Below are 11,960 nucleotides of genomic sequence, written 5' to 3'. Positions count from 1 at the left end.
GTGGGGTGCGTGGGTGGGTGGCGCGAATGGCGTGGGGGGCTAGGTTGGGGTGGGGTGGGTGGTGTGGGTGGCGTGGGGGGCTAGGGTGGGGTGGGTGGCGTGGGGGGCTAGGGTGAGGGGGGGCTTGGGTGGTGTGGGGGGCTAGAGTGGGGGGCTAGGGTGGTGTGGGGGGCTAGGGTGGGGGGCTAGGGTGGGGGGCTAGGGGTGGGGTGGGGGGCTAGGGGTGGGGTGGGTTGCGCGGCTGCGGGTCGACCCACAACGTCCCCATGCCGGACTCAGACCCACAGCGGCCCGCACGAGAGTGCACGCAGCCCCGCTGGGCTCTCGCGTTTCCCCGCACAACCACCACCACCACCCAGCCCGTCGCGACGGCGAGGGGCCGGCGGCGGCGGCGGTGGTCGTTGGTGGTGGAGGCGGCGGCGTTTCCCTTAGAACAATGTCCCGTAATTGAATCTGAAGGGTAATGCAATATGTGCACTCTCTCACTTTAATGTCTGTATCTCGCTCGCTCTCACTCGTTCTTTGCTGGCTCCCTACGGGGGGGGGGGGGGGGGCAGCAGGTGGGCAGACGTCATGACGTCAGCTATCACGGCCCGTTTGACCGAGGGATGAATCTGGCGACGTTCCGTTAAGATTTGTGTATCCTGTGTTAGGATGCTGTTTATATTTACGGGATGTGTTGTTGTTTTTGTCGTGTGTGTGTGTGTAGCGATTAGCGCGCTACGAGCCCGGCGACCCGAGTTCGATTCCCGCTCACGGCCACCACCGGTGACGATTATCTGAATCGGTTCTGGGCCTCCCCCTAGGTCGACTCAGCCTTAAATGAGCCCCTGGTGCGGTGTGTAAACATCGTGTGGGCCTGGTAATGGGAAGAATTCTGCGAGGTGGAACGCGCACAAGCAAGTTTTCGCATTGCAAAGTCATCAGGGTGGGCGAGTGCCATGATGAAGAATTGTGTTGTGCCAAGTGTTACTGAGCCCCCTTTACCAACCCGCACTGACCATCGTGGTGAAGTTTGGTAAAACAACCATCACGCTAGTCGCCCGTGCAAGCGCTATCCGGTCTAAAAAAACCTGCTGAGCTTCTGAGATCTGACGAGCTGGGGCACACTGTGGGAGATTCAGACGTCGGCGTGTGCGATGTAGTTGATTGAAAATGTGGTTTTCCAAGTTGGCTATTTGTACTCGTTCCGGCACAGCACACAATGCATTGTCTCCACCCTGGCAGAGGGAGTGACGCGTCGCCTGCCAGAGACAGCACATGCCGCTCGTGTCCCACAGTGAACGCCAAACATATGCAACTAATCAACCCTCTCTTGCAAACCGTCTCGTTGGGCAAAAATCTCCGAGCTCCGTTCACCGCTTGGCAATCCATCCGGACGTCTGTCAATGGAGAGCTTCACAGCTCACACGGATTTCTCCAGGATAAATAAAGATTCTGATTCTGATCCAACTCTGTTTTGTTTTGGTGTGGGGGGGGGGGTTCTTCATAATTCAGCATTTTCCTTTCCTTGCGTCACCTTTTCCCAGAGCTCTCATTTCCAGGGACTCAACGTCTTGCACAGCGTCGCTTTGCAGAGTGGCATTTTAAATGTAATTTCACGTGTGCCTGCCCCGGTTAGAAATGATACGTTGGCCCGGTCTGCGAATAATTATTATTTTTATTTTTCTCACAATGTAGTGGGAGCCTTTGCACGGATGTGCAATGGCTCACGCGCGCGCACGAGCGCGTGCGTGCGTGTGTGTGCGCGTCTCAGATAACGCGCTCTTACTTATTTTTTAATTTGTGGTGCGGAAGCGGTGTGCCTGCCTCGGTTAGCGTGATGCGTTGGCACGTTCTATTCACTCTCGCCAAAAGTCTCGCCCGCGGTGCAGCGACGGAGAGAGAGAGGAAAAAAATCAACGGCACCACGCGCGAGCGTTCCCTTGCATTCAGTCAGACCGCGACGTGTTCCGTGCACCTGCGTCAGCGAGCGAGCGAGCACCGGTGCATCCAGTGCAATCACAGCTGCGACTCATCGTCCGGCTGCCTTGGCTAATAGGAATGATAGTGAGAGTAAACATTTTTTTTACGAATATACAGTTTGTTTGTCAATCCACTGCTGGATGAAGGCCTCCCTCCGCTCGCCGCGTCAATCATGGGGTGGGTGGTGTGGGGGGGGAGGTTGATTGACCAAACTTAAGTATGCTGGCGAGCAGGCCCGTCGAGAGAAATTTGAAGCCACGGTATTTAATTTTAGCTAAAGCCCCCCCCCCCCATCATGTCATTTTTTTTAGCCACCCCTTAAGTTTGGGGTTCCCAAAACAGTTGTACCGACCCCCCCCCCCCCCTCTCATCAGGTCTGCCGGGCAGTGCGGGTTGGTGGTGAAAGGTGGAACCCGGGAACCGGTCCGTGCATCGCGCATCTCTGATGTCAGACGAGGCCCAGGAGTTCAACTCGGCTCTCCGGAGTACGCAGCGCAGGTCGCAACCCTGATCCGACGACCGCGGCACGCTGCCTTGGTCCGCGCGGTGCAACATCAGCGGGGTGGCCTCGGCTATCGAGCGGCACGCAGGCGGTGCGAGTCCAACCGGGGAGTGCGCGGTCCAGAGGAACCCCAGGGCGCCGGGGTACAACGAAGGGGGTTTGGTGGTGGAATTACGACAGGAGGCTCCGTTTCATTCCTTGCACCTGGGCCCGGGCCAGCCACGCTGCGTCACTGGCTGCAGTGTGGCAGGGATTGTAATTCATGACGGGGTTTGTTCCCTGTGCCACGTGCTTGGCGTGGGCCGTCACTGATTGACGATTTTAACTCTGCCCCGTGCTGTTCAGTGTCACGCACGCGTCCTGCCTTCCTGTTTATTTGCCATTGACATGCAAGCCTCTTCCTGGCAGGAAAGCCGTCTATACAGAATGTGACGCAGTACATTTTGTGTTACTTTGTCCAGAGCAATGTAATTACGAGAAACACTTTTTAGTTTGATGTATACTGTGTGTGTATGCAGTATAAATGTGGGCAGCGGTGGTGTCGCGATTAGCGCACGACGCTACGAATCCGGTGACCCGAATTCGATTTCCTCCGCTCACGGCCAATACCAGTGACGATTATTTGAACCGGTCTTGGGCCTGCCCTAGGTCGACTCAGCCTCAAATTAGTACTTGGTGTGTTGTGTAAACATCGCCATTAGGGAGACAAAGGCGGTCGGGCGTGGTGCTTGCCACCCACCCCCTCGTGTACCGTGGCGGCCTTCATAGGTGCTCGCGAACAGCACTTGCCCCAACCCCAACAGTCTGTTAAGGCTATACGGGAGATATTTGTCTTTTATATACAGAACGCACAGTGTAAATAATGACGGAGTTGCAGCGAAGGAATGGGAACTCCTGGGCTAAGAGTACGTCCATGGAGGAGATGGAACGATGCAATCAGCTCACGTGAAGCAGGTGCTTGGCGGATCGTTGCATCGCAGGATCGCGGGAGATGGCGGCGGCTTGTGGAGGCCTTCATCCAGCAGTGGATTGACCATGGCCGACTATCATGATGAAGCACATGTGTATAGTTTTACAGAATTTCTCAGACCCATAATATAATTGGCGTTATCGCGCCGGAGCTAAGGCTGTACCGATGCAATGATTCATTAATAACCTTGATTATCAAGCTGAACGATACGTGCATCTAATCGCATATGTTGTATATAGTGGCAAAGGAGGTCCCATGATGGATCTGCTCACTCCGAGCTCTCAATGTCCTGATAGTGACATTGTCTTTGTGCTGTTCGCCTTTTGGCGTCCTCTGGTCTAACACTGTTTGACACTAGGCTCTAAAAAATGCTGTCCCTGGTGTCGACCAATCAGTTTCAAAGACAATGCATATACTATCAGAGCATGTGTTTTGTTTGTATTTTCACCACAAGTATCTGCGGTCAATGCAGACATGATTCCTTGCAAAAGGTTTCGGTTTGGTGTTTTAACATCTTAGCACCTGTTTTGTTGCCAGAAAAAAAGGGGAAAACCTCTTCTTATATTTTGACACTGGCAAAGGAGGTCCCATGATGATTGCATATCGTGGGTTCGCGTCACCCGTGCAGCCACGAGAGGTGCCACCATTCACCACAATGTTAAACGTGCAATCTCTTTTTTCGCTGAATCGTAACTACAATTCGTCGAATCGCCGGTGCGAGGATTTAATAATTCCATCCCGAGTCAGAGCGATCGACTCACAATTGGAAGCCTGGGAGTTCAAGTCTTGGAGAAAAAGGGTCGACTAATCTCACCATCACCCTCGGTGTCGATAAAAACGTATCCGTTCCAACTCTCTAAACTCATCAATGTAGTCTTAACATTCAAGTTTAATTCATTTGACCAGGTGAGAGCTCAATAGACCAGGATTGAGTCTCATTTCCAGAACAATGACCCGTGTAAGCAGGAGACCCTTGGGGTCTAACCACAGCGCTTGTGCCAGGCTAGGTGCACGCACTTTGAGGCCACGTGAAGTGTCGACGACTCGCTGGCAGGAGGTCAGGGGACGGACCCAGGTGTTCTGGGTTGACTGCCTGAGATGACTGGCAGAAAAATAATACAATAATAACAGCCCTCGCCTGCACGCGCAAGGCTAATGGTTCTTCTATCACGCACGTGAAGAATTAAGGGTACAGGGTGATGGAGACGCGGTGTGCGAATGTTGAACTTCTATCGCACCGTACTTCCGGGAAAGGACAACAAACTAAACGCAAAAAGCAGTTCTAAAGAAAGATGCGTTTTCAATCTATATCGCATTATAAAAGCCTGGGGTTCCGTTTGTCCGTTTGACCCTCAACGAAATTATGAAAGCCTCTCAGAAGGCGGCCTGAATCACATAGCTATTGAAAGTGGACCCTCCCACCCCCAAATGTGGGGGTCAGAAGTTGATTTAACAGGTTTACAACAACTGTCGCCCCCCCCCCCCCACACAAAAAAGTAATTTATTTTGTAGGTACAAATGCCTACACACCCTATATACAATAGTCAGTAGTATCTACAATCTACTGACTCTATGTTTGCCTACTACACCCTACATACAATAGGGTCACTAATATCTGCATCCATTTGGAAGCTTCAGTGGCTTCCTAATATCTGAAGGAAGAGCGTTCCAGACGGCCGCAGAAGCTTATCTGAAAGTGCGCGATGCGATGACCGACTTTGTTCGATGGCCATTTAAAAGACGACCTGCACATTGTGAACTTGACAAGCGGCGATGAGCCTCGATCACGGGGTGCTCTTAGCACCGTTCGAGAAGCCGTCTTTGCACAGTTTTATGCGTGAGAGTTTAAAACAACCTCCCACAGATTTGCTACAGGACTCGGCGTACAAGAGCCGCGCGAGTTTCAGCGTTAAATCAACAACGTGGCTTACTCGGAGATTATCGCGTCGGGAGAGAAAGAGAGAGATGGTGGTGGTGGGGGGGGGTCTACGTGAAGGGGACTCGTGTAGCAGCAATGAGAAGAGGGAGGGTAAGGGGGGGGGAAGGACCGCTAGCTTGTGCAGGGATTCCTATCGTGACACCGAGCGAATGCTTAACGGGAGAATTGCCAGGGCGGGCAAACTGTGGGGCAGACTTGACCCTGGCGGCTTCATAAAACACCACACGGCCAAAACTGCAGCCCAAGTATTTGACGAGGCGATGTTGAAGTCGAGTCACCGAGGTTTTCAAACAGCAACAGCTCCGTGGATTAGCCCCCCCCCCCCCCACTTCTTTTAATTTGCGAGCTTCATTTGACGATACACAAGCTGTCTGCAATAGCTGTGGAGGGGCGGGGAGGCGGACACAATGCGAAAGTTGTATCCATGGGTCTGGAGGCCGGGGGAGGATGGATGATCGATGTACGGTCGCCACGATGATGCCATTCGTTGTGATTTCTCACTTGAGTGGTGTAGTGACTACATTAGCAGTGGTGTAGTGACTACATTATCAGTGGTGTAGTGACTACATTATCAGTAACGTTGTAACTACATTATCAGTGGTGTAGTGACTACATTATCAGTGGTGTAGTGACTACATTATCAGTGGTGTAGTGACTACATTATCAGTAACGTTGTAACTACATTATCAGTGGTGTAGTAACTACATTATCAGTGGTGTAGTAACTACATTATCAGTGGCGTAGTAACTACATTATCAGTGGCGTAGTAACTACATTATCAGTGGTGTAGTAACTACATTATCAGTGACGTAGTAGCTACATTATCAGTGGCGTAGTGACTACATTATCAGTGGTGTAGTAACTACATTATCAGTGGTGCAGTGACTACATTATCAGTGGCGTAGTGACTACATTATCAGTGGCGTAGTGACTACATTATCAGTGGTGCAGTGACTACATTATCAGTGGCGTGGTGACTACTTTATCAGCTCAAAGGGTGCGACAATTTTTCAGGTGAGGCCCCAATATTTGATTTGTCTGGCACGGTGGCACCTAGGCTCTTATATATTGCGGCTTCTCTTGCCTAGTCGCATCGTTGCGCTCACGGTCTCCAACGTTTAACGCCGTAGGGGCGCTCCGTTTTAAACTATGCGCTGTTGTTCTTTTACACTGTTGTTGAAAAAAATCTCACGGTGGTTTTGTCAAGGGGGGGGGGGGGGGTTGGGGCTGGGGCAACTCGTAGCTTTGACCACCAGGCGTGGGGCCACGACACCCCCTTGCCTGCCCCACGCTCGCCACGCTCCAGGGGCCACGTGAAGGCTGCCATCGGCCACTCCAACGCTAAACATGTTGCGAGCGAGCGATGGATGTCCCAGTATTTATATCACAAATACAGGGGGGGGGGCAGGGGGGGGGGGCACGGGATGAGGGCAGAATTCGCGCTAGACAGGGACAGATCGCAATCCGGGACACGTTCCGTTCTAGCGTTTGACGTTTGTTTAAAGGTGAACACTGCCCGGCTCGTTCACGTGAAGACGTCGAATGGATCAGTGGGCTCAGTCGAGACCAAGTGTGTTGTTGGGTGCACGTGATCAGTCGGTTCGCGTCGCCCATTGCGGAGATGTTCGCTCCACTCGTGGTAATTCGTGCATTTTCTGGATTTCCAATTCGCGTTTTCACTGGAATAGTATAATTGGCCGTCTGTTCGGGGTAAAAGTTGTCTGCAACATCAATCGTGACGGGTAGCAATGCACGCGTTTTTGCCACAGAACGCCTACCAGCGAGCGTGATTAAAATGCACGCGCCTTTAATTTCGTCTTAACACGGAGGCCTTTCGCGACCAGTACAATGAATGTGTTGAATGAACGGCATCGAACGTGTCCCCAGAGTGCAAAGCTGCACGTGAACGAGCCCATCCGATGGCAGCGAGTTGCGACGGAGAACAAACTCCAGGTCGAGACGTCGTGTCCGTCACGGCCGGTAAAAAAAATAACAAAACAGACAAGCGGACAAACGCGTCTCGCTTGTAGATCTGTCGTTCAAATAGATGTATTCAGGAGTAACACGTGTCTTATTGTAGACAAGTCACCGGTTCCCACGGCCTGGAAAGCGGTAAAGTTGATTAACTTTACACAAATGCACTTTTTTTCGATTTAAAGCTTTCGTGACTGCAGGGATTCATCTTCTTGGTTCTTTCGGTAAAGTCACGTAGAAGGAGAATAATAAAATAATAAAAATAAAACATAATAAAATAATTCTCACGACGTTTCGGCCACAACGCAAGTAGACCTGTTCTCCACCTGAAGACGGCTGCTTGCGTTGTGGCCGAAACGTCGTGAGAATTATTTTATTATGTTTTATTTTTATTATTTCATTATTTTCCTTCTACGTGACTTTACCGAAAGAACCAAGAAGATAAATCTGTCGCGTTCCCCGCAATGCCACCCCTCACTGCGTCCCACAGCCCAGCTCAGGTGAGACTCGCGCACACATCTATCTGTGCACGCAACGTTTCGCGAACAAAGTGCAGCTGAAAGCGTGGCGCCTGTCCCGTGTCTCCCCCCTCTGTTGGCATCTCAGCACCCGGGGCCCCTCTGCTTCATCGGTTCCCCGTGCCGTTGCAGCCGCCGACGCATTCGATAACATGGGTGACACCGTGGCGAGATGTTAACTACCTAGCCTGGTATGCAGGGAGTCGTGGGTTCGATCCCGACCCTGACGCCTGTTGTATATTTGGAGTCTGCATGTCCCTCTCTCTCTGTCATCATCATAATCACGGTGGCTAGGAGATGTTAACTACCTTGCCTGGTATGCAAGGGAGTCGTGGGTTCGATCCCGACCCTGACGCCTGCTGTATATTTGGAGTCTGCATGTCCCTCTCTCTCTGTCATCATCATAATCACGGTGGCTAGGAGATGTTAACTACCTTGCCTGGTATGCAAGGGAGTCGTGGGTTCGATCCCAACCCTGACGCCTGCTGTATATTTGGAGTCTGCATGTCCCTCTCTCTCTCTATTTCATCATCACGGTGGCTCGGAGATGTTAACTACCTCGCCTGGTATTCAGGGGGTCGTGGGATTGGTCCCGACCCTGACGCCTGCTGTATATTTGGAGTTTGCGTGTCTCGTGATCACGTGAATTTTTCTCCGGCCCCTCTGGTTTTTCCTTCCACATTTAGAATCAGCACACGTGCAGAGGATTTGACTGCTGTCAATTTGCACGTGGTGATGATGATGAGCCACCTCGATGAGCTATCAATCTGTGGCCAGGTCGCTTCTGAAAAAGAGCTAAATAGCTCAGTAGGCCATGTCTGGTCAAAAGTAAAAATATATAAACAAAAGTAAAATTCACGCCGCGTGTCTGCTGCGTATTAGTATCCTTCCTGCGTGACTTGTAATTGAAGTGCAAATTATTATTATTCTTAAATGCGTCTGTGTCTGTGTTTCGCACTGTGGGGGGCGGTTGTGTAGCGGTTAGCGCGCTGCGCTACGAACCCGGTGACCCGAGTTCGGTTCCCGCTCACGGCCAACACCAGCGACGATTATCTGAACCGGTCCTGGGCATCCCCTAGGTCGACTCAGCCTCAAATGAGTGACCCGGTGCGGTGCGTAAACATCGCCACTGGGGAGACAAAGGCGGCCGGGCGTGGTTGCCGTTCTGGCCTTCATAGCTGCTCGCTAACAGCACTTGCCCCAACAGTCCGTTCACTGGCTACACGGAGGGATCTTTGTGTCTAGCACTGGTGAGCCAGCGTCTGATGTTTAAACGTCCACTCTTTATGGGCCCGCGGAGCTGCGGGAAACCTAAAGGAAAGAGACGTGGGGGTGTGGGGGGTGTGGTGGGGGTGGTGTAACGTGGACGTACGGCTGTTTATTTTAAGGTAGACCCAGGCAAGGCCCCCCCCACCCCCCCCCCTGTGGTCGCCTCTGCGTTGTTGGCATGCGAGGGTTTGAAACGGGACCGTAACTCAGCACTTGTTTAACACATCCACGATTAATTTCGGGGCGATTCTTAAAACATCGTAAATCGCGTGGATTTTCTGCAGATGTCCCTGCAACCCCTAAATTCAAGAACAGAGTTTGCCGCGGCAGACATTAACTTATGCGTCCATAAGAGACGCTTCGTGGGTGAGATCGCGTAAATAGTAACCAGTCACGAATTGGCATGTTTTTGTTTACATGACAAAGCTGACTAATTGGCTGTGTCAGGTGGTGGCGGTTAAACGACACATTCATATTTACGCGATTTAACCCAACAACCAAAAAATCTATATTATGAATAAATATCAGTCGCGAAAGCCTGACTGCGAGTTCAACTGATGAATGCAAACACCCGACTCAAATGCATCTCGCGTAACGCGTCGGTGTGTGCAGGAGGCCTCTGTCCAGCAGCAGATAGATCATGGCTGATGACGACGACGACGACGATGATGATGAACTTTCGTTGCTCTTTAGCCACCGTCAAGAAGCCAGAATTGAGACACTTACTCGAGTGTCACCGCAACGTGGTATTTGAAAGGGTAAAAATGTGTTTATTTTGAAAAGGATCTCATAAATATACATACAGTACGTTCACGTGCCACTAAAAGGATTTGTCTTCTCCCCACATCGTAGCACGAGTGTATTGTTTTTAAAATGCGATCAGACGTCCACTTTACCATTCTCAATCCACTCAACACCTCTAAAATGCTACAACACCTTCAATACGCTCAAGCAAAGACTTGACTCCCTATTTAAATACATACGACCCTTGGACAGTCTAACCCGGTTGACCCCTTTTTTTCTTATTTCCTGCCCCCCCCCCTGCCCCCTCCCATAATAAACACCACCATCTTTCACAGTCATGCAGCATGCAGTGACAACATGTGCTCATTGCTGTTCCAGAGATATACATATATATTGTTTTATTTTCTGTTTACTGTAGCCCACTGGAGAGTACATCCATCAAGGAGACGGAGCGATGGAATCAGCTCGCGTGAAGGAGCGAGACGGATGGGTGGGTCGGTGGGTGCACCGCGTGGTTGACGGGAGAGATGGCGACGGCCAGCAGAGGCCTTCATCCAGCAGTGGATATATCACGGCTGCTCATGGCAATTGACGATGGCTGTGGTGATGAGAGCCGGGACTTTGAGTAGATGAAGTCAACGCCGCAACTAAACATTGCAATCAACTCCTTTTTGTCGTGGTTTATTCCTCGGAGCCCCCTTTAAAACGTTTGGCCACCCACCGATATCCTGCCCCCCGAAGGCAGGAAACCCCCTATAAGCCACGCCCAACGTGACCCAGATGATGATGCAGATGAGATGAGATCACTGCCCATTACCTCCCGCCCAGCGGCACACGTGGTGACAGCGGTGATACTTTCTTTTCACAACTATATTTGTATTATCCAATTTGTTGAGCAATCGAAGCGATGGTTGATCAAATAATCCGTATTCTTAAATGATCAGATAAGCCAGCTGTACTATATTGCTAACATGATGAATGTAAAGCAATTGTGATAAGTCTGTTGGAATCTGACCCGATGGGCTTTCACTTATACCCTTGACGTTGTGTTCACACAGATAACCGCAGTGGTCATATTTCATAGCGGGGGTGGGTGGGCATGGTTCTGCCAAACAAACACAATTCCAACACCATAGTTGGACGCAAACATTGAGTTTTGGCCAGATGGCTCAGGGGGTTGGTGCGTGTGTCAGAGTAATGGGCCAGCACCACCGAGGGTCTGGGTTCAAGCCCCGGATGGACACTGAGACTTATCATGCGTGGCACGTTTGGATGGCATTCGCCAGATCACCATTGGCTGCACAACATCATCATCATCGTCGTAAGCCATGATCAATCCACTGCTGGACGAAGGGGCCTCCCAAGTTGTCGCCCATCTCAATTGAACCTGCAACGCAACGATGCGCCCAAGACTTTGCACATCAGCTGATCTCACTGCTTCCTTGTCCGCTGTGGACGTTCTCTCCGCCACGTTCCCTCCGTTGGCTGCCACGCAGGCTTTAGTCTCAGCCACGGGCACATCCATCACTCCTTCTCGCGGCACGTGCCGCTCAAAGTCCACAGTCTTCACGATTGGAAAGTCGTCTTTAACTCGCGTACGTTTTTTTTTTAAACGCACGTGTTTCTCCTTCTGTCAATGTCTCTAACGTGTGTGTGTGTGTTTTCCCGACCCACGTGTTGCTCATTCTGCTCCTCCTCCTCTTCCTGTTTCTTGGTGTAATTCCAAGCTCGTGTAACACACACATGCGTCCAGAAACCTTGTGACTCACCACACTTACTGATTTTAAAACGATTAAACTATATTTGTGTTTTTTTTATTTTACCAGGTAAGGCCCACTGAGCTATACAGCTCTTTTTTCAGAAGCGACCTGTCCATCACAAACGATAGCTCTACGAATTGGCTTATCACGTGGGTATTTATAGCAGCCAGAAACGCGTGATGTTGATTCTAAATGTGGCGGGGAAACCCCGGAGAACCATGAGAATAATACACGTGACCACGGGGAGAGAAAATATACAGCAGACGTCAGGGTCGGGATCGAACCCGCGCACTCAGCACACCAGGCGAGGTAGTTAACA

At 51.1% G+C, this 11,960-nt stretch overlaps 1 protein-coding gene across 1 annotated transcript in view; it reads right to left on the bottom strand.

Moving 5' to 3' along the window:
* The window catches only part of LOC144943870 (uncharacterized), a 15,786-nt gene extending 4,380 nt beyond the window's left edge, over nt 1-11,406 (bottom strand). The window contains 1 exon segment of the mRNA XM_078871706.1: nt 11,317-11,406. Within this exon segment, the coding sequence (XP_078727832.1) occupies nt 11,317-11,406 (90 nt within the window).
* Nucleotides 11,407-11,960: the final 554 nt, after the last annotated feature.

This window comes from Lampetra fluviatilis, chromosome 33 (assembly GCF_964198595.1).
Source record: "Lampetra fluviatilis chromosome 33, kcLamFluv1.1, whole genome shotgun sequence".
Classification (NCBI taxonomy): Eukaryota; Metazoa; Chordata; class Hyperoartia; order Petromyzontiformes; family Petromyzontidae; genus Lampetra; species Lampetra fluviatilis.
The sequence above is the reverse complement of the archived record's forward strand: the minus strand, read 5'-3'. Positions and strand labels throughout refer to the sequence as shown.